This window comes from Pseudopodoces humilis, chromosome 11, assembly GCF_049639895.1.
Source record: "Pseudopodoces humilis isolate 2021_Gansu_Grassland_sample_001 chromosome 11, ASM4963989v1, whole genome shotgun sequence".
In the NCBI taxonomy this organism is placed as follows: domain Eukaryota; kingdom Metazoa; phylum Chordata; class Aves; order Passeriformes; family Paridae; genus Pseudopodoces; species Pseudopodoces humilis.
The window spans coordinates 18,406,060-18,428,432 of record NC_142210.1 but is presented as its reverse complement, the minus strand read 5'-3'; the positions used below and the strand labels follow the sequence as shown (position 1 = coordinate 18,428,432).

Genomic DNA, 22,373 nt, shown 5'->3' with positions numbered 1-22,373 from the left:
CATTAAAGCAAGACACCTCCTTTCTCCCTAACCACAAAGTTAGATTAATCTTGGAAGTCCAATCCAGTGGTGTGTAACCAAAAACACCCTCTTTGTTCTAATAAAGAATGTCTCTGTTCTTCCTGCATCTCTGTGTGAAAATGGATTTCTTAAACTGTACTAAAAATTAAAATACTATTGTCCATAGAGAGTTGGTGTGATATACTCACAGCTTTAATGGGTCTGTCTGTATCTAGTAGCTCTACCAAAATTCATAATCTCTTGTAGTCATGCTCAAAAAGTGGGCTGGTTACATATCTGAGAACTTGCATGCCCTGTTCCTTGCTTTCCCTACAAATTTCAGGGAGAGGAAATACTATGATCTCTAGAAATGTTTTTAGGTTTTAATACAGTGGAGGCATATAATTTTTTTAGAGGAGAGTGCTTGAGGTGATTGTGTTAAGATATGTACTGAGCTGTGTGTTTGTCTGTGCGCATCTCTGCTGGCCAGAGCCAAACGTGGAGAATATGAATGAGGCATTTTGTTTGGGCAGCCCTGTGCTGAGAATGCAGTGTTTTTAAACAAAGAGAAAGGGTAACATTTGATACTGGGTCTCACTGGTTTCTCCCTGCTTTTGCAGATGTCTATTCCTTTGATGAAGAGGAGCCCGTTTTAGATCCACATATAGCAAAACATTTGGCACACTTTGGAATTGATATGCTGCAGATGCAAGTGGTAGGAAATCCATCTTTTATTTAGCTTGTTGTTCACTTGGGGGTGGGGGAGAAACAGGAGAAGAATGACACCTGGAGCTTATTTGTGATTCCTTCAGACAGTTATGACAGTATTCAGTTTTGTAAAGTTCAGCTAGCCAATTTGGGGTTATTGTCTGAGTTCTGAGTAAATCTTTGCTTTCAAATCCAGAAGTTGCTTTCTGAAAGAGGTACCTTGTGGTCTTCAGGTTACATTTTTCACTTTCCCTGTGTGATGTACCATTTGTCTTCAAGATGAAAAACCTCTTTCAATTAGAGGAGGATGTCTAGAATATTTAATTTCAGTGAGCAAAGGAAAGCCTATTGCATGTGTAAACAGATACAATTCATAAGCAAAAAGAAACTAAGCAATGGATAAGTTAAAAAGTGGCTGAAAGTTCTTTAGGTAAGTTTCAGTTTAGGTTTTGTCAATAAATACATAGGAAAATGAGAAAAATACATCCTCTCATATCTAGAAAACAGCATGGTCAAAGGTGCAACATGCTAGAAAGGGACTGGGGAGGAAAGGATTCTCTGTGTCTATATTAGTAAAGAAGTACTTGGAATAACTTGTGTCTTAGTGGATGTTGATTCCAGTTCTCTTTAAATGATGTAAGAAATCAGAATAGGATATGCTTATAAAGGCAGGTATGGTTTTTGTGGTTGTGTTAGTTGTTTTGGTTTTTTTTTTCGTTTGTTTTGTTTGGTTTAGGTTTTATTTTTTTTAACCCAAGCATATAACCTAGTATCACTAGATGAAGAACATAAAAATGTTAAAAAGGAACAAACCTTCTACTGGTTAAGTGTAGTTCATTGTACAAGTGGTGAGAAAATGATAATAATTGAAATGATAGAAAAGAGTAAACCGAGTTTCCAAAAGTCTTCATGATACTAATAATACTTTTGGTATACTAATGTCCTTGCCAGGATCATGAATAAAAAGTTTCTTTTATCCAAATCATTCTGAAAAGCCTGTTTTACTCAGAAGCCTTGAAAACCTAGTCTTAGCTTTTGCAAAGGTTTCACCCCTGGTCTTTGGTCTGTACAATTCTTTAAGAAGTGACAGAGTAGTGCCAGCAGTGAATGACACTGCAGTGACCTGCACCTACAGGTTGAAGCCTGAATGTAAAGGGAAGAAAACTTCAGTGTCACAAATTATTGACTTTTCCCATTTAAAAGAAGAGTTCTTGGATGTGCAGCTTTTCATGTGGTTTGTTTGTTATGAGCAGCTTCTACAGCAGCAGCTATTCCTGGCCATTACAAATGGAATAGGAAACCTGAAAAAATGCAGTGTTTGATGCCGAGGCTTGAGGTCACAGGCCTGAGAGAAGTGAAGCTCCCAGCTGGGACTGAGATCACAACTGGGAGCACTTAAGAGCCAGTGGCTGTGCTAAAGAGCTGAGGGTGTATTGGAGGAACAAACTGCTGCCCTTCTGACCTTCATCTTCCCCTACATGCAGGAATTACCTCCCCTTGCCAATGATTTGGCTCTTCATTTCTTGGAGTATAGCTCACAAAGTTGGTGGTGATGATGGCAGCAGCATAATTATGGCAGAAGTTTAAGGGACTAAGATGAAAATCTTGTTGCTTTCAGACAGAGAATGGGCTAAGAGATAATGACATAAAGCCAAGAGTCTCAGAATGGGAAGTGATTCAGGAAGCTGGCGTGAAACTCAAGCCCATGTATGGCCCAGGATACACTGGCATGAAGAACCTGGGAAATAGCTGCTACCTCAATGCTGTCATGCAAGCCATTTTCAGCATCCCAGAGTTCCAGCGAGCGTAAGTAGCTCCAAACTAGCTCTTGTAGCTCTTGTCACTAGCTTCTGAATTCACTAATTTGTTGTTTTTCTAAGAAAAATGTTATTTTAATTTTTGTCTCACCTGCAAACAGGTTTCTTTCAGTCAGTTCAGTGGCTGCTTGAAGGATTTAGTGATTGTTTTGGTCTGTTCTGGAAAAGGCTGGAACACAAAACACAATCTGTCATGGAAATAAAAACTTACTGTCTCAACTTCCATGCTGGGGAATCATATGCCACTTTGTAAATTTGATGTCTCAGTCTCTGCTTTTTATATACACATGCACATATCTCTATTTACCTGGCTATCATCAGTATCTCATTAGGGGGTTTCTACTGGCCTGTGCAGTATCACTGCAGGAGTCATTCTGTGCTCCAGTGTGATTTCTGCCAAAAACTGGCACAAACATATTGATATTGAGCCATGCTAGTGAAAAACACTTCACCTGCTGCATGTGGGTCTGGCTAAGAGGGGGAGCTACCAGAGGCACATTTTAATTAAAATTTAAAAAAAATAATGCCAAGAACGGTGTAAATGTATTCTTCCACTGAATAATGAAGGGAGTAAAAGGACAAAAGCACAACAGAAAAATATGAAATACTCCTGACTGATCAAAAATGAACACATCACTCCAAGAAGAGAAGCCTTTTTATAAAGGACCATGGTTTGAAATAAAATTTCAAATTTGAAATAAAATTTCAGAGTGCCCTTTCCTTCCGAAGCAGCAGTAGTGTGTGTGCTGGAAGTGAAGCTTTTAGATTTTGGAAAGCCTCCCAGGTTTTCATGTTAGAAATTACCTTCTGGAGAAGAAGAAGGAGAAAACCTGTTTATTTTCTTTGTTAGCCAGTACAGTCTGCAGATTCATTAAGTGCCAGCTCTTCTACCTTCATTGTTGAAAAATATCAAAATGGACTTTATTAAGGAAGATCCTTTTCCCCAACATGGTGCTGTGAGATACCTGGAGGACTCAGTGTCATCAAAATAGTGAATCTTTGGTGAGAGAGGGACAAGCACCATGGCCATACCTACCCAGCCTGCTTTTTCCTGGGCTCAAGGGCAGGAATACCCAGAGAGTGCTGCTGAATGCTTCACTTTCCAACAGGCTGGCTAGAACAATGTTTTCCTCAGTGTTGTCTGAATTGCTTCTCTTGTGAAAATAGAAACATTCTTTTTACATATTTTGGTCCTGATACAAACCTGAATTTACTTGTTTATGTTGGTTGGGAGTAGAAAGTACATTGGTTCTCAACTCAGCTCTGAGGTTTTGACCAACACTATCCTGCAGCTTTTGCAGAAATAGAATGTAAATTCCAGATGAACAACACAGCCATATTCTTTATAGCTAGCAGCTTCCAAGTAAAATCTCAATGTCCATTTCTTAATTTCTTTACTATTATTTTTGCATGAAAGAAGCACTCATTGGGGATAGAGTGAATCATTAAGCTGCACTATTTGAATGTTTCTGCTTTGTTCTTGCTGCCCAGGTATGTGGGAAACCTTCCACGAATATTTGATTATTCTCCTCTTGATCCAACACAAGATTTCAACACTCAGATGTAAGTGACATTTCTCAGTTATTTACTTGGTCAGGTTAAATAGAATCTAAATGATTTAATGGCAGAGCCAAAGAACACCTTTTCATGAGCTCAGAAGTGAGATATGGCACAGGGGGAATGAGAAGATTTGACCACTTAATTGCAGGTAATGATGGTTCATCAAGGAGTCAAAAGCAGTAAACTTCATTTCTTTTTCTTGAAATTGCTTCTTTTCTGTTTTTCTCACTTGATTGTTTCCACCCCACCACTTTCTTCCTTACAGGGCTAAACTGGGGCACGGCCTCCTTTCAGGCCAATACTCTAAGCCACCCATGAAATCGGAGCTCATTGAGCAGGTGATGAAAGAAGAACACAAGGTATTTGCCTGAGTTTGTACAGCCTGGTAACTAGGTAAAAGTGATATCCTGAGAAAAGGGAACAGGTGCTGGGCATTGAGGAACAGGTGTGGATCCAGCATGGATGGGATGTTTAGCAAGGTGGAATGTGCAGATTACTAAGTCAGGGATAAATTAGTCAGGCGCTATTTGTGCAGCGCATCAAAGCAGGCACTGGTTCTGTTGATAAAGGGCTCTGCTGCTCCAGTGATGAGTGCAAATGTTCACAGAACTTGCAACCAGTGTTTATCTTCTCTGAGGAACAACAACAACAACAACAAGAATGTTATGCAGAGTCCTGGAAGCAAACTTCTAAACCCTCTTTAAATTTCTGAATGAAGTCTAAAGTGCTAAAAAATTGTTTCCAGGAAGTGTCTGACAATACTCCACTTGTTTTCAGGAGAAACTGTCTAGGTAATGCAAGATTTGGTGGTGCTGGAGACTTTCATGGAGATGGAGGGGCCATGCAGAGCATAGGAATAATGCATGCTTCTTCCACAGAGGGATGGTGGTGGTTGCCATAGAAATAGATATTTTCTTCTACCTTCATCTGTCAATTGTTGATGTGGGAATTTCTCCTGAAATCAGAATGCTGATAAGATTTTGGGCAGGCAGAGCATCTGGTACAGAGTAGTTTGCACGATCTGGAAGTCATGTGTCCCCCAAGTAATTGCTCTGTACAGTGGCAATTCATTGTTTTGGAACAGCAAATGAATCCTGCTTGTTCCCATGAAATAAAGTGCAAGACTAATCAGCACTCCACTGGGACAAAGGAATAGTGGGACAGATTTCAGCAAACTCCATACATTGAATTATGTGTACTGACTGGCTTGCCTTCCTAAACACATGCAGGATGTGACTAGAAAATATTGTGCTGGAAGTTCAAGGATCTGAATCCTTGGAATAAAGCTACACCTCCATGTTTAGCTCAGCAGCCACTATTAGATGAGATACTGAGAACTCTTTAATGACAGATGGTATAAAACTTGTCAGGTTGTAGTAGGCATCTACTGACATTTAGCAGTATTGTGTGCTGTAGATCAGTTTAATTAAGCTGAAGTTACATGCATAAAGTTACTTCCTTATCAAGCAATTCATAGCATATATTAGGATTTGAAGCAGCTTTTACAGCTTTTGTTCCTTGTTGTATTGATGATTTATTTACAGAAAATGTCAGATATAGGTATTTTCTCTATTCCTTCCCCCTTGGAATAAAAATCTATGTTTTTTCCAGGTTGAGGATGCCTTTTTTTGTTGTTTGGGTAACCTTTTAAGCCTTAAATGTTTTTAAGTGCTTTGTGTCTATAATATCAATTATTCATTTTACTTCTATTCCTTTACTTTTTTTTCCCTTTCTACATGCAAAGAGGTTCTCAGTCTTTCCAAGCCTTTGGAGCTCATCCAAAGTTTTGGGGAGTTGTTGCCTGTAAAAGCATTCATATGAGATCTGCAGTGGTCCAGCACAATCTATGTTTAGCAAAACTGTTTTGCAACTGTTGATGGGGAAAGTATGCCAGGTATTCTGTAAATATTCGTGGTGTTGTGGAGTTGAAATTTTTCACCACAGAAATTTAGCCTGGAAATGGCAGCATTTTTCTTGGACCCACTTTAGGATTAAAAAGTGACTGAATGACTAAAGAGTCATCAGCCAGGGCTTGCTTTTCTGTTTACAGCTTTAACATTTCTTCTGGGTTGTTTTTTGTTTCTTTGGAGGTTTTTTTTGTTTGGTTGTTTTGTTTTTTTTTCTTTCCCTTTTATTGTCCTTGAGGTGAGATTGCAAGATTCAGTCCTTTTTTTGCAGACTGTCACGCACAGTTTATCTTCTTCCTGCTCAAGTGGCTGAGTACAAAGTGTATAGGAAGCAAGGCTTGATTCCAAATTCACTGCATTATACAGCAGGGCAAGTGTGCCACATTCTTGCTTCTGGCATGGGAAGAAGCCTGGGATGTTGTCATGTGAGATGCTTCATGCAGTTCTCTCCCCAGTCCTAGTTTTGATGAAAGGCAGTTGAGGATGCTGAAGCAACCCAGGATGCAGAAATCCCTAGAACATCTTGAGGCTCTGTCTCTTGATGGGAGCCTTTAAGGATCATCTTGGCCTGAGGTGGTTGGTGGTGTACTGTCAAAAATTGAAAAAGCATTTAAAAATGAGAATCTGCTTCTGATTTCAGTGGGTCTGGGAATACTGCAACCTGGTAAAACAAAGAAAAATATTTACTCTTCTAGTGTGTATTTTATATGGCCTCCATTTCATGCTACTTTTTCTATTTTTATATTCATATGACAGTGCAAGTCTAGTAAGGAGTGAGATTGACTTGAGTTTTTAATAGCCTCTGAGAACTCCTAAAGGTTATACTTTTACTTGGATTATTAAGTTTCATGTATGGTGAGGGAAAATCTGAGTGATAGATTCTGACCCCTTCAAAAATGTTATTTAAAAGGCATAATAGCTAGTGTTGTATTCATCTGGAATGGTTGGAGAGGTTCTTAAAATGGTGTAAAGGATTAGAAAGTCAAAAACAGGACTGTCTTGGAAGCCAGAGATTTTCTAATTTAGGGCAATTTCCTCCTGATGTAACTGAATGGCCAAAGGCAGTAAGTTAGGGTTTTCAACATGACCAACATCTCTGAAAGTTGCAAATTCATGTTTGCTCCTAACAACCCACCTGGGAATGCATGCTGCACACATTAGTTGTTCTCTGCTTGGTTCTGCACAGCTGTCTGGAAAGCTTTCCTGAGGAAAGCTGCCAGCTGATCCACCAAAGTGCTTCAGTGCTCTGGCACAGGGTTCTGAAAGCAACATCAAATGTTATATAACAATGTAGGCTTTCAGCCTTTCTGAAAACGACAAACCTTTAAAAACCTCCAGTAATCTCTTTAAAATGCCAATTGCCAAAGGACAGGTAGAGTGAGTGCTGTAGGAACTAAGCCATAAAATATATTCTAACTGCCCCCCCCCCCCCATCTTGTTTCAGGACCTTTCCCATTTTTATTAAAATGGAAAAATAGGTGAAATGGAAACTATCATCCCTTCAGTGCCAGAAATGGGCTGTAGATAGATTTAGTGCAGTAACTTTGAGATATTTCATCCAGGATTGAATAAAAATCCCTTTTTAAAATGTTTTTCTCTCTTTTATTTAGCCTCAACACAATGGGATATCTCCTCGAATGTTCAAGGCTTTTATAAGTAAAGGCCACCCAGAATTTTCCTCTAACAGACAACAAGACGCACAGGAATTTTTCCTACATCTTATAAATCTAGTAGAGGTGAGAAAATCTGAATGGCTTCTTATTTTTCTGGTTATATTAGACAATGAAGACAAGACTGTTACATGAGTGGTTCATTTTTTAGTTATTTTTAGCACTAGATATGTAGGAGGTGGGACGAATTAAAATGTATTTTGTTTCAGAAACATTTGCTTGCTTAATTCTTCCTCTTCTTTACTTCAGACTCTTGCATGACAATGAACAGGGCCAGTGGTGCTGCTAACAAATATAAAGAGGTCAAGCATCACTGTACAGGCTATAAGATTCATAAATATATGTGACCTTTTAAATTGCTGTTCCTGTTGACCATACCAAAGTTTGTAATGGAATATTAATGAATTGGGTATTATGATTATTATTGTAATTGTTCCAAATTCATATAATTGTTGGGAGCAAATTAATTACCCTGTCCAGCTGTTTTACAAATCCCAGCTGTATGTTGTTGAATCATGGGAGGAAGGATTCCCTCGCTGGAAGCAGAGTGGCTGTTTGTCAGTTGAATATTTCTGTATAAAGCTTTAGTTCCACCAAGCTCCAGCTCAGTGCTATGTGTAAAGGAATCATACTGTGAATTTTAATGCTATCTTTCTGAAAAGGAATTTACAAATACATGCAGTTTTGATGTAAAGTATTTCTTGTCTCCCCTTCCTCCCTCGTTTTTCCATTTTCCCCAAGAATTGAGGCTATTTATTCATGTGTTCAGTCTCTAGATGAAGTTACATTTGTATGCATAGTATTCCACATCCCTAAATGCATGTACTGATTATAGGGTGGTTAGAAGAGACTTTTCTGTTTCTTGCCTGATAACAGGCATTAACATGAACAACAAAGAGGAGGTATATTATTTGCATGACATTCCCATCTGGATAATGAACTACAAGTTGCTTGTTCTGTTTCAGTGCATATTCAGAGTGGTAGGAGCAATTCTGTTTGCTGAGAGGATGCTCCATGTTATTTATCTGAGCCTTCTTTGCTCTGAATTTCCACCTTCCTACCTTCTACTCACCTTGACTCAGTCAGGTTCTTGGGGTACATACCCTGCAAGTTCCTGTGTGTAGATAGATGCTGCTGTGGGTGCAGAAATTGCGGACTGTGTATGTGCCAGAGATCTGCATGCAATCCTGTGTGAGCTCATGTCCCAGATCAGTGTCTTGGTGCTTGCCTTAAAACAGCCAGCAGCCTTTGGATTTTCTGGTCATTTTAATGATGGCCACAGAAGTGATTTGGTGTAATATTCCTTTCAGAGGAACCCTGTGGGTTCGGAAAACCCCAGCGACGTTTTCCGGTTCCTGGTGGAGGAGCGCACGCAGTGCTGCCAGTCCAGGAAGGTGCGCTACACGGAGAGGGTGGACTACATCATGCAGTTACCTGTGGCCATGGAGGCAGCAACAAACAAAGGTAAAGGAGAAAACTGCTTTGTTTGACCCAGGGATGTGCCACATTGTGCCCAGAGATCCTCACCAGCACTGAATCTCTTTTGTCCTGGACAATGAAACAGTTTGTGAAAACTTCATTACAAAAAAGGAACCGAATATACTGGTGAATATCTTTTAAAAACACACACAAAAAATCTCCAAACCCAAACAAACAAAAGCCAAGATCTGCTTTCTGTTCTTTAGCAGCAGATTATAAGGTCTGATATGGTAATAGAGAATAGAGGTATAAGGTAGTTTGTCGTCTATAAATCTGAAATACATAATTTGGACATTCTGCGCTTTAGGGGAGGAGGGAAGGAGGATGAAGTGTTGGATGTTGATTTAATAAGCAAGAGTGTTTTTTCTCATGCCTGTGGAAAGCACCCTGGTTTTTAAAGGAGAAAATGGCTGAGGAGGCTTGAAGATCCTCAGGTCTTCCTGCTTCAGGAGCAGGAGGGAGGCACCGACAAGTTGTGGTTGCATCTGCAGTCAGTGGTGAAGAGCCTTGCAGAATAACATAATAGATGTATGCTTGAGGTGGAAATGAAAGGGGAACATGAAGGGAGATGTGCCTCTGATTTCCTCCATAATCTGAACATTTAAAATATTTTAAAACCAGAAGGTTCTGTTTTGATTGTTTGATGAGATCCTATGAAATACCACAAGGCAGAGAATTCTACCTCCTTTTTACCTAACCTAAAACTACTTGCACTGGAAAGAAGTTTAGGAGAACTTTGCATTCTTTGTTCGTCAGTTTCAGTGATGACTCTGTTGCTTATAAAAGAACATGTTATTTCCAGGTAATGACTCAGGAGACAGATTAGTTTGTGAATTTACCATATGGCACTGCTCAGCTTGCCAGTGTCAAGACTTTTTCTAGATCATACATAATCCTGGCCCGTCTAAAAAGTCAGATGACACAGATAGTCAGCAATAACTTTCCAACTCAGATTGAGCCTTGATATAGTGGGTATGTGGTGTTACTGTTCACACAGGATTTTGGCTGTCATGGCAAAGTTTTCATTGCCTGTGTCCTGGTATTTCCAGTTCTATGTTTTCACCATGAACAGGAACCTTAGAGGTGTGGCTGTAAGTGTAGCTCCTGACCCCAGTGCAGACAAAAAGATTTTATGTCTAGTTAAAAGCATGTAAAAATTTTATTGCTAAGTAGGTTTTTGCATTTCTAAGACTTTCAAAAATAAGCCTGATGAGGAACACATAACCATGACAATGTTCATTAGCTTCTAGTGTTGTGTGTGTTTCTCAGATGAATTAATTGCTTATGAATTGAAGAGGCGAGAAGCAGAAGCTGCAAGGAGACCTCTGCCAGAGCTGGTCCGTGCCAAGATCCCATTTAGTGCATGTCTGCAGGCCTTTTCTGAACCAAGCAACGTAGAGGATTTCTGGAGCAGTGCCCTTCAAGCAAAATCTGCAGGAGTTAAGTAAGTGTGTGTCTGGCTGCCTGTTAAAAACAGTGGTCTGTGCTTATCTTGCTACCTGGACATGGTACAGAGAGGAACACACAGTGAGCTCTGGCATCACACTGCTGTTGGGGCTCATCAGTGTGATGTGCAGATCAAGCCTTGCAAGAGCTGTAATGATGAACTGGGCAGGAAATGAATTGCTCTCAGTGGTGAGACTCCAAGAAGTGATGCAGTCTGGTTGTTGAGAGCTTGAACTTTAAATGCTTGTAGGGTTGGATCCTTTGCATCAACCAGTGATAGCTCATCTCAGTGTGCATGAGGTACTGAGATCTGTGCTGCTGGGGATTCTCTTGCCTGATTTCAATGAATTGTGTTTCTTGTCCTTCCCAGGACTTCCCGTTTTGCTTCCTTTCCTGAGTACTTAGTGGTGCAGATAAAGAAATTCACCTTTGGCCTTGACTGGATACCCAAAAAGCTTGGTATGTGCTTGTTTTATTTACCTTTCTATCTGAGATAATAAGATGTGCACACTATAATGAGGACCTGACTCAAGTCTTAAGTTTTTACTGTGAGGATCCTAATTGAATCTTCTTCCCTTTTACAAAAAAAAATTAACCAAGCCATCAGGTCTGTGGAGATAAAACACAATTTCATGTAATCTGAGCTAGTTAAATTGTGCTTTGGTGTTCCAAATTTCTCTAAGAACTCTTTTCAGAAGGAGAATCCTGGCTGTACCTTGAGTACCAGAGTCCTCTCTCTGAAGGGGTGGGATGCACCATAAGGTCATTTTGCTGGCTGCAGAAGCTTAGCCCATTTCTCTGCTTTTGTAGATGTTTCTATAGACATGCCAGATTTCCTGGATATCAGTCACCTTCGGGCCAGGGGTCTCCAGCCAGGAGAAGAGGAACTCCCAGACATTGCTCCTCCCATTGTCATTCCTGATGACCCAAGAGGTATTTACTGACTTATTCTCCCCTTTCCTTATAGCACACAGGGATTCTCTTAAATCTGCACCATTTGGAACTATGAACAAAAACCAAGCTCTGTACTTCTGTAATTGAAGACTCTTACACCACTCCACAGCCTTTTTTTTTTCCCTAGTGGACAAACCTAGTTCTTCCAGATTTTCTGTTTTGGGGATTTACTGTAGAGTCACAGGGTGTTTTAGGTTGGAAGGGATCTTAAAGATCTAGTTCCAACTCCCTTGCATGGGTAGGGACAACTTTCCCTAGAAGGTTTGATAATTGATGTTGCTGTCCTTGACTCTCTCCAGAGAACCTTCAGTGCATATCCATGAGTCCCTTGGAGTAAAGTCACTGTGCTCTTCCCAGGTCCAGCACAGTGCAACAATGCTGAATACACAAAGGACATAATACACGAGGAGAAAAGCTTTCCAGCATAGACTAAGACTCTAAATTTTATTAATTTTAAAAATAAAAGAATTGTTAGGCCCTAGCAGCTGTGCCTTCGTGCACAGTCCTCTTCTCTGGATGTACATGGGCTGCACAGCACATTAAAAAAGCTTTGTCTCAAGGAGAGGATGGCAAAGAGCTGGCTATAATGTTTGTGGAACCAAAAGAAAGAGGAATGATTAAAATGCTATGCTTTTTTTTTCTTTTTCTTAAATACTGTTTCTTTTATGCTAAAGTTCAGAAACAAGAATATTAAATATCCTCCTTCTTTATTCCCTGGGTTTCCCTGGAGAATAAAATGGTTTATAGCAAGTAAAATCATGTTTTTATGGTGTGACCTTAGACCCAGGTGGTTGCACTTACTCCCAGATGACTGAAGTTTGAGTGCTTCATTATTTAATACAAAGCCAGTAATGCAACTGCTCTCATGACATGAGTGCCCCCATTTGCTTGAATATTTATAATAATGGTGACATAATACCATTCTGCATGCTCGTGAAAGAAAGCTAGTATCTGAAATTGTGTGCAGAAAAAGGATATGACAAACTTCAATTCTCTAAAGGTTTTAATTCCCTTCCTTATCTACATAAGTTCCTCACAAAGGCCTGTACCTTCTTACCCTCTTGCTGAATGGACTGACCTACTTTTAGTGTAAATGCATGCATGATGATACTTTATTTTTAAGATTCTTGCTTTGGTCAGCCATCACTGGTTTATAGTGTCAGTGATACTTTGCTCTGAACAGAGTTAGAGAAATATCTCTGCTCTAATTCATGGCAGAAATATCAGGGAAGTAAGGATGAAACTGCCCTGTCTCCATGAGGTCAAATATTTCTATGAGTTTAAAAATATAGAATTGTTTTACCCATATGAATCTACTTAGCTTTCATATAAGTCCTTTTCCTTGTTTTTTTTCCCATTGTTAATTTTCAGATCGCATGACGAACCATTTCGTGGAGTGTACGTATCTCATTTTTCTACTGCTTAAAAAATGGTTGTGCTTTTGCTCAGCTAGTGGCTTCTCTCTCCTCACAGAGATGCATGAAGCCCTGCCCTGCATGCTTCCAAATAAAAGATGATTTCTGTGCTTGTTCAGTGTTGACTCTCTTTGGGAGTTAGTATAGCCAGAATACGTGCTGCTCCTCTGCCTGCTGCTCTGCTGCCTGCTGCTCCTCAGGAGGATCTTGCAGTTCTGGGTGTCACAGCTGCTTGATCCTGGCTCCCTCTGCCCTCTGATCTCATATAAAGCTGTCTGACCCTGTCATCCAGAGGCTGCCAGATCTGGCAGCTCTTATTTCTCTAACCTGTAAGATCCTGCCTTTGAGAGGTGCTTGGTTTTGGTGGCCATCTCTATCTGAGCTCAGCACCTGACTTCCTCACCCCTTCAAATCCAGTGCTGAGGTATCTTAAAATAAAGTCCTGTAAGAATTCATCAATATTTAATGATCTGTGTGGGGATCTTTGTCTCTACTGAGACAAAAGTAAGTCCATAACAACTGCTGTAATGCTTTGTACAAAGCTGTTTTCTGATGGCTGTGGGTTTATTGAAGTACTAAACCAAATCCAAGCAATATGTACTGTAATATATGGCACCGTGAGTAACAATAAAATATTATACAATGGATGAAATGAGACTTTTATATTTTAGAAGGTCTTTTCTTGTAGCCCTAGATATTGATGAGTCTTCAGTTATGCAGCTGGCAGAGATGGGCTTTCCTTTGGAAGCATGTCGGAAGGCTGTGTACTATACAGGCAACCTGGGTGCTGAAGTTGCTTTCAACTGGATCATTGCACACATGGAAGAACCAGGTCAGTGACTGGAGGGTGTAAGTTAAACTCAGCTCTTGGTTGTGGATTTTGGCAGTCAGTAGAAATTTTATAATGTGTGACAGAGAAACAACGGCCCCCCTTCCCCACCTGGGAAACCTGGAGGTGTGAGTGAATTTTCCCAAGCTGCTCCTGGGATGTGCAGATCTTGACCATTATGTGGTATCCTCTGCCTAGAAGAAGACAACAAACTAAGCTACACCAGAAGTCCTGTCCTCACTACTGGTGTGGGCCAGCTCTGTTTCCACCCTTTGGCTAGGTCCGTGCTGCTAAGGGGGAAGCTGACTTGTGACCAAGTGTAAGTACAAAGAATCCTGTGGTCTGGATGCTTTTCTTCCATATCAGCCTTCTCAAGCTCAGGCTGGAGCATTCATGCCATACTTGGGCTGTCTAGTGATGGACAGGGCTGCTAGATGTTCTCCTCTTTCTCTGTTTCATCCATGCAAAGTTGGCACTCATGATTCAGCACTGAGTGCATCTGAGTACTCCCTTGCCAGGAAGCTCCAGACTTGGTTGAGTTCACGCTTCACCATGAGCTTTTGTGTTGCTTGTGTAAATGGGGAATGAATTTCACTTGGGCTAAGCAGACATTTTCAGATATGGAATCAGTTCATTTTCATCTGTGCACTGGGTTGTCTATTACCCTGATGCCATCATTGCTTCCATACCAATCTTTGCTGCTTTCCTGCAGTTGTTTCACTTCTGCAATGTGAGTTATGCCAGTCTGCTCAGTATGAGCATGTGCACCTAGATATTTTGTAATGTGCACATTCATTTTGTTGTTTTTAAGGCTTTCCACATATCTAAGTCTGAATTTAGATGCCAGTGAAATGAACTTACATTGATTTCAGGACTGCTTTTGAGGTCCTGTGTGTTGTCTGTTTGTGTTTGTTGTTGACTTTCCAGTCAAGTGAGGCAAAAGAAGGAACTGATGAATGTTTGTTTGTTCCAGATTTCGCTGAGCCATTGGTCATACCTGCATTTGGAGAAGTTGCTTCCAGTGGGGCAGCTGCTTTAGGAGCTGTAGGGCTAGATAACCAGCCTCCTGAAGAGATGGTTGCAATTATCATTTCCATGGGATTCCAAAGGAATCTAGCCATTCAGGCACTGAAGGCAACAGTGAGTTTGTGGGTTATTGGTACCACTGGGGTTTTGTTTCATGTTCTGTGCTTTGTGCATGTGTGTGCTCAGATGCCCTTGAAATGTGTACAAAAATCCAGTTAGTGGATGATGAGCCTGGAAATATCCCGACCAAGTGTGGCATGCCTGACTTCTCTGGAGTGGGGAAGGTACTTCATGTGTTTCACTGGAATGGTAAAGTGTGGAAGGCAGTGAGGAAAACTTACCTGCTTTTACTACTGTTGAAAAATAACCTCGATGCCTGGAGGCCGTGTGTCTGCAAAATAAGAACCTGGGACAGTGGGTCTTAGTTGTAGGATTATTTCTTTTCCATATGTCAAGCTTTTGCAGAGTGCTCGCTGAATACTATTTTCCAGGGAGGTGGAAGTATCTTACAATTTTTAAGTGCTGTAAACATGATCCCTACTCTGTTCAAAGGCTGATGAGTGGCAGCATGATGCTAGAGAGTGTTTTAAAGGTTGCTCTTTTGATTGTTTGACTGGCAGAACAATAACTTGGAGCGTGCACTGGAGTGGATCTTCAGCCACCCTGACCCTGAGGAAGAAAGTGACCCTGCTTTGGACACAATGGATATGGAGAACAATGCTAATGCCAACATCCTTGCAGAGACAGGGTCTGAGGGACCCAGGATCAAAGATGGCCCTGGAAGTAAGTTCTGCTGCAGCTTAGACCTGGCTGTCATTCTGTTGCATCACACCCACCCCATTCATAGAGCTCCCTCCTGTTTTGAAAATAGTTATTGTGGGTTTTTTTGGACACAATCCAGACAATTGACTTCCAGTCTTGTTTCTGGGGCTGAATCCAGCTCTGTGGTTCACTGAGTTCTGTTGGCTGTGTTCGCTCAGAAAACTCTCCTTGGACTCACTGAATAACCTGAGCCCAAACCAGAGCCCACAAGCCTCTCCTGGCCTAGGTTTACATTTTGTTCTGTTGCTACGACATAAAAAGACAAAGAAAGGCTAGAATGTTTGAATCTTCAGAGGCTGAGTATCCTAAAGACAGCACTGCTGTTACAGACCACCTGAGTTTCTGTCCTCCTGTGGTCTGCTGGGCAATTTGATAATCCCTTCAACCAAGTTCCCTATTCACAATACCACAAGTATAGTGAGTGTCCTGCATGTTTTGTTTTCTTTTGGTTGAGATTCTCTGTCATACTGCTGCTGAATAAACCACAAGATGGGGCTAATGTACAGCAGGCAAAGTTGAGAAGAAGCTCCTGGAGGTGTCACAGCACTGGAGTACAAAAGCTCAGTGGTGGTGCTAAGGATGTCACTGAAAAATTTTTGAAGGGTCTTTAGTGACCAGTTCTAATAACTGTAGTATGTTCTAAACTTCTACCTCTGATCCTGACTTTAAAGGTCTTAGGAAAAAAAAATCCAGACAATTTGATTTTTTTTTGTCTGTGGTTGCTACTGTTATATTAACATTATAAATATCAACCTTAAGTCTTTTGGAGGCATGGGAAACATTGATTATTGCTAGGTTAAAAAAAAACCACTAAAGTTGGAATAATTATTTTTTGTGGTACTTAGCCTTTATAGACCCTTTGCTGAGTGCCTGAAATCTTGATAACCAACATGATTCTGTAAAATGGCTTCAGAAAGCCCTCTACAGCAAAATCCAGGCCCATGTCCTTATGCAATATCCTGAAAGAAGGCACCCTTTTACTTTTAGTGGTAATTCAGGTGAATGGCATGTTTGAGTGGGGATCAAGAACCCGCGCTGAGTTCTCCAGAGACTTTAAGCATAAAAATTGTCCTGGTGTTAGAGGAGGAGCTTTCTTCCCTGTCCTCTCTTCCATGGGCTGCTGAAATACAAACTTCTGTGTTTTTTGATTTATAGGAGATCTGTGATCAGATGTATAGACATAGCTAATTTGTGTGCAGAATGAACTCCCTGTTTAGCACCTTCTGTGGTGCTCTCTATGAACTGGGAATGAATCTGCTGTTTTCTTTCCTACTAGGGGCTGTGATCATAGCCCTGCTGCATGTGCACAGGTCTCTGTGGGTTTGATTTGGATTGATGTTTGACAGTGAATCTGAACCACTGGTTAAGCTGGGAACATGCTGCAGTGTTAACAGAAACTGAGTTTGGGAGTGCAGAGTCTGAGTTGGGAGTGCCTAGCTGCTTCTCCAGTATTAGAAAGAACATTTTCCCTGGAGTCATATTGCAGTGGTAGCAGTAAAAGGCTTAGGGTGCCATTTATATTTCTTAAAACAGGGTATGAGCTGTTTGGGTTCATCAGCCACATGGGAACATCCACAATGAGTGGCCACTACGTTTGTCACCTCAGAAAGGAAGGAAGGTGAGTGCAGCTGGGAGAGACACATGGGGTGAGCAAATGTTTGATTTGAAGTGTCTGTACAGAGCAGGGCGTGCTCATGGCAGACAACACGGGCTGTTACCATCTGCAGGTTTCCCACCAAAAAAGGGAAAAATTGTCTCAGATGTGATGAGTCAGTTCTGATCCCACTGAAGCCTGTGGTGAAATGTACCATTGGCTCTCCTGTGCTTGCCATTCCAAATCTCTCTTCAGTTTGGGGCACTTGTTCTGTATCTGCCTTAGTTTATTTGAGCTGTCCCCAACGTCCTTTTGTTGCCCAGCAATAGAAACCCATGGAGCTATGGGCTGATACTGGTGTTGCTGGTACTGTGGTGCTGATCCTGGCTGTGATTGATATGTTCCTGTTATCTGACATTGGGAATCCCTGATTTTCCTTCATTTGGGCTGTAACTACTCGTGCCTCTGCACATCCCTCCTCCTTTTCAATTCCTGACCCTGCCAGCTGGTTTGCCTGTTTCTCTAATCCTTTGTTCTGGTTGCAGTGCCTAATTTTAGATTTTAAACTCTTTGAGGTTTGGGTCCGAGAAGTGCCTGATAAACCTGTGGTGTTTTTTATACCCATGGAATGTAATCAATCTTGTTTTCTTTCAGATGGGTGATCTACAATGACCTTAGAGTCTGTGCCTCAGAACGACCTCCCAAAGACCTGGGCTACATTTATTTTTACCACAGGATACCAAGTTAGGCCTCAAATCTATCATCTGGCCTTAAAAAGCCATAAGCCTTTTTAACATGCCCAAAAAAAAGTGTACAATAAAAATCTAAAACCAACAAAAGACCCCTTAACCCTTGGACTGCCAAAAAGCAAAGGAAAACATGGGATGTTTATAGTGTATTTAAAAACAATCATTTGATGCCGCCTTAAGTGTTAGACGGAAGATTTCTCTTAGGTGCTGTACATGTTTTAAATTTATACACCTTACAGGCCATGTGGATTTCTGGTGGAGTTTGCAGCTAGTGTGTGGAGAATATGGAAGCTTCAGTGTTGAGCAAAAACAGTTCAGCCCAGCTCCTGCCTGTCCTGTCCGAGCATCCTTTGAAGACCACAAACAAATATTTGTGTCTGGTGACTGAGAGCCTGTGTTTTCATCCAGAGTCCAGATCATGCAGAGAAATCATTTGAAGGGAGGGGGTTTGTGGCTGTTCTTCAAAGCAGAATGTCTTATTTCAGAGATTATTTTCAGTGCAGTGAGAAAAGTCAGCTGAAGTTATATCTGTTGGAATTAAGTGGTACAGTATTTTGATTTGACTTTTCCATGTCTAAGCCTAAGAGACTAATGGAGACAGGAGCAATCTCCTGTCAGTGCCCTGTACATTTTTTGCCAAAGAGAAAATTTTTATTTTTGCAGACATAGGTTTCTTCATCTTCATTTGAATGTTCATTTTGTAAGTTCTTCCAACAGATTCAGGATTACAGATGGCTAAAAGCAGCAGACTTTCTGACTATGAAATTAAATGCACACCCTCAGGAAAGGCAAGGCTGTTATTTAAATTTTGTTTTCTTATGGAGGAGGTAAAGAAGGGTTTGATGTCCCATTATATTTATGTCAGGGAATAAACCACTCTATTCCATCTGAAATCAACTCCCTGACAAAGTACTCACAGTGCAATCCTGCTTTCTGCTAAAGATTGCTTAAATATTGACTTTCATATCTGAGATATTTCATATCTCATATCAAATTGCTTAGTAAGTTTGCTGATTTATAGATTTATTCCTCTCTCACTCCCTTAAAAAGCCAAAACAACAAAAAACCAAAAAGAACAAAAAACAACAACAAGAAACGTCCTTTAACTGATATTTTTGCTTCTTTACACTTGCAAATGCATCAATAATCTGATCTCTTCAACAGACACCTTCTAAAAGGGATTTGATAGTTCTGGCAGGGATGATGGGGTGGGTAGGCAGGGGCTGGCCTTTCTGTCTTTATTTTTTTTTTTTTCTGTGTTACTTAAGTGTTTTTCGCAGGTGAGACTACATATGTGGGTTTTAAAATTATATTTGAAAACAGTCATTCTAGAAAAATTACAATGGTGAGTGCAAAACCTTTCATGATTCTGAAAAAAAAGAAGAAATCCAAAGGTTCAGAGTGTTGGACACTGCTTAGAGGCTGTTGCTGGAGTTGCCTTGTACAATGTTACCAAGCCCTCAAAATAAATTGCAGCAGTCAAAAAAAAAAAAAAAATTTAAAAAATCCTTTTTTGCAGAGTACAAGAGAGCCAGAGAAGTGTCATTATATTTTCTCTGCAGTTAGTGCCTGTAAGTTTTAATAGCAAAATTCAGGCAGCTACACACTACAGAAGAGAACTCAAACGTCTGGTTATGAGAAGGGCATTTTAGTTTTTGCAGTGTCTGGGGAAAAATAATTCTCCCTCTGGTCATAAAACCTCACACAGAGCCAAAAAACACTGTTGGTATTTTAATCAGGTTTTGATCTTAAAAGATTATGAGAGAAATTCTGGTGCAATAATTCTGTGGAGTGTAAAGGTGTCCAATTGCTGGGAAAGCTCCCTGCACTTAGAGCTCTTATGGACACATTAGTGCAGTGTCCTGGCACATTAATGAGTGGCCCCTGTGAGATTCAGCTGCCTTGTGCTTATTGAGCCACCAGTTCTGGATGAAATAAAAGCTGCCAGTAATTTCTTTCCTTCTTCCAGATTTTGGATATTTGAGGACTTCACCAGAAAGTGACAGGTTTGAAAATGGGATCAGCAAATTATGCAGTGATACATCTTCTATTTAAAGTGAAAGAGCAAAACTTCTGTATATCTGCATTTTTTTCATTCTGGCAGTAGAAAAAGGAGAAAAGGCCTTTTTTCCCCCCTTCCTTTAATTTTTATTTAATTTTATTTTAATTCCCATGTATATTCCAAGGAAGTTCCACACAATAGCTTCCCTCTTGCCTCATGAACTTCAAGGGCTACTTGGAAACTACCAAGATCTGGTGGCTGCTGCCTTTTTATTTAGAAATGTGTAAATTAAGGCCAGCTGAGTAACTCCCATGTTCATTACCCAACCAGAAGCATGGCTGGTTTCGTAGGATCAAGGATGGAGCTGGAATCTTGCAAACTATTTGGTGCATCCCAGAACTGTGATATCTGTGGAGCTGCCTGGTCTCAGGAGAAACACTTGGAAGGTGATAAACTGGAAATGGTGGTTGAAAGGGTAGGGCCCTTGGCTGGCTCAGATTCTGGAGATCTTTTCAGTTTAACACTTTCATGTTTTGCCTGCCCAAATGAAAGCTAGTCAGGAGTGCAGTGAGCAGTTTAGGGGAAAAAGATTGCATGTTTTCTAAAATATAGCAGTTAAAAATATGTTAGAAGTTCTTCACTCAGGTGCTTGAGGAATTACTTTCTTCTCTGCCAAAAGAGTGGCCTCCCTCCTTTTCTCAAGTGGCTGGTTAAGTCATCTCCCTTTTTTGATGAGTTTTGTGTGAAGAACATCATGAACCTGGAGGAGCAGGATATAAACTCCTGACTCCTCAGCCTGATGGGGGAGAGAGGAGTTTTGGTGGGTTTGGGGTTTTTTAAAACTCCAGCAGTGCAGAAGCCCCCCTCAAACAGGCTGTACTGAAGGGATGGCTGATCTGCCAGGCTGTGCCTGCTTCAATCTGAACGTGCTGAATCGTGCCAGGGGCACAGCCTGGGCACAGTCCCTGTCTCTGGGTGCTGGAGGAGCTGCTGGGGGCTTGGTGAGCTGGGAGCTTCTTGACCAAAAAAGAATGGAGGAAGAAATATCTCTGTGAGCTGTTTGAGACAATCTAACCTGGGAATCATGGCAAGCCAGGACCTGGCAGTAAATAATGCTCCTATTTCTCAGACTTAGTTTTACATTTAGGTTAGGAGATAGGAAGGAAGAAAAACTCAGTAACTTTTCCTTGATTTCCTCTTCTTCTCTCATTCCTAGCAGCATGCTGGATCCAGTAGACTCTTCATTTTGAGTCACAATCTCCAGTCCACAAAGTCATGTAGACACAAACTCCTATTTCATCTTCTGATCTAAAATATAATTAGGATAAAAAATAATTTATTCAGAGCTGTGGTTTTAAAACAAGTGTAGGTGTTTCTGGACTCAAATCACTTGTAACTCTACTGGGTTCAGTGCCATTACCTCTGACTGACACAGGTGTAAGTGAAACCAACATCAGGCCAGTTCTTTGATTCAGGCAGCCTCCATCAGGTCACAGCACACATTCAGAATGTGGATGCATCCAGAACTCATTAGATTCCTTTAGAAACCTCTCCAACTGATTCCTGTTGTTCTCCATCCTGGCAGCAGCCATTTTTATCCTTTTTGCTGTTTTCATGCATTGGAATTCTATGCAAAATATGTAACTGGATATTTTATTGTTTTCCCCGTCACCCTTCCTACCTTAATGGCTGAGACTGGTGTCTGATTCCTACTCACTCTTCAGTGGTTTTACTGTTGTATCCTGGAAGTGTCTGTCCTGGTTTACTTTGCACCAGAGTTGTTTGCTTGAAGCACTGTTAACTTTCTGGAGAGTATTTGTCTGAGATGAGAAAGGCTGTGAATGACATTGTTGCAACTGTTTTAAATTAAAAAGAAATATTCTCACATCTGGTGTCTATGTGGATTCTTCTTCTTTGTTCTTGTCTGAAGGGGAATAGACAGAATGTGTTTTGATGCTGCCTCTCACTCTTTGTGGTCACGTTTGGTGTTTTACTTAAAAAAGCCCTGCATAGGGAGCAGAGTGGTTTGTGAGAGTCTTGATTTCTTGTGACTCCTGGCATTTCTGTGGATTTAAAAATAAAAAAAAAGTAAAATCCCCAAGCCCTGAGTGGATATACAACATGGCAAAAAAATAGAAAAGAGGTTTTAAGTTAGATTGGTTTCTTTGTTTTTAACTTTTAGGCCTATTGCTGTTCTTTGGTCACAAGAGTTGACAATGTTTGTGTGGAATTGTGCTGTCCTTTCACCCCAAATTTCTGCTTTATCATGGTCTTTAATTCCTCATATTCAGAAATTTCTTCTGCTGCTTAGTAAAGAAGTCTGTTTTCCTCACATCAAAAGGATTTTACATAGAAATGTGACTTTTGGGACTGGTATATGCAATAGGCTGAAAAA

At 40.6% G+C, this 22,373-nt stretch overlaps 1 protein-coding gene across 1 annotated transcript in view; it reads left to right on the top strand.

Annotated features, from left to right (window-relative positions):
- The window catches only part of USP13 (ubiquitin specific peptidase 13), a 48,645-nt gene extending 26,780 nt beyond the window's left edge, over positions 1-21,865 (top strand). Inside the window, exons 7-21 of the mRNA XM_005525067.3 lie at positions 621-715; positions 2,327-2,514; positions 4,017-4,088; positions 4,351-4,444; positions 7,603-7,728; positions 8,973-9,126; positions 10,411-10,585; positions 10,958-11,046; positions 11,398-11,520; positions 12,913-12,939; positions 13,645-13,788; positions 14,759-14,925; positions 15,432-15,594; positions 17,167-17,251; positions 17,882-21,865. Coding sequence (XP_005525124.1) covers positions 621-715; positions 2,327-2,514; positions 4,017-4,088; positions 4,351-4,444; positions 7,603-7,728; positions 8,973-9,126; positions 10,411-10,585; positions 10,958-11,046; positions 11,398-11,520; positions 12,913-12,939; positions 13,645-13,788; positions 14,759-14,925; positions 15,432-15,594; positions 17,167-17,251; positions 17,882-17,975 — 1,796 coding nt within the window. The 3' untranslated portion in view covers positions 17,976-21,865. The remainder of the gene's footprint in view (positions 1-620; positions 716-2,326; positions 2,515-4,016; positions 4,089-4,350; positions 4,445-7,602; positions 7,729-8,972; positions 9,127-10,410; positions 10,586-10,957; positions 11,047-11,397; positions 11,521-12,912; positions 12,940-13,644; positions 13,789-14,758; positions 14,926-15,431; positions 15,595-17,166; positions 17,252-17,881) is intronic.
- The last annotated feature ends 508 nt before the right edge of the window (positions 21,866-22,373 follow it).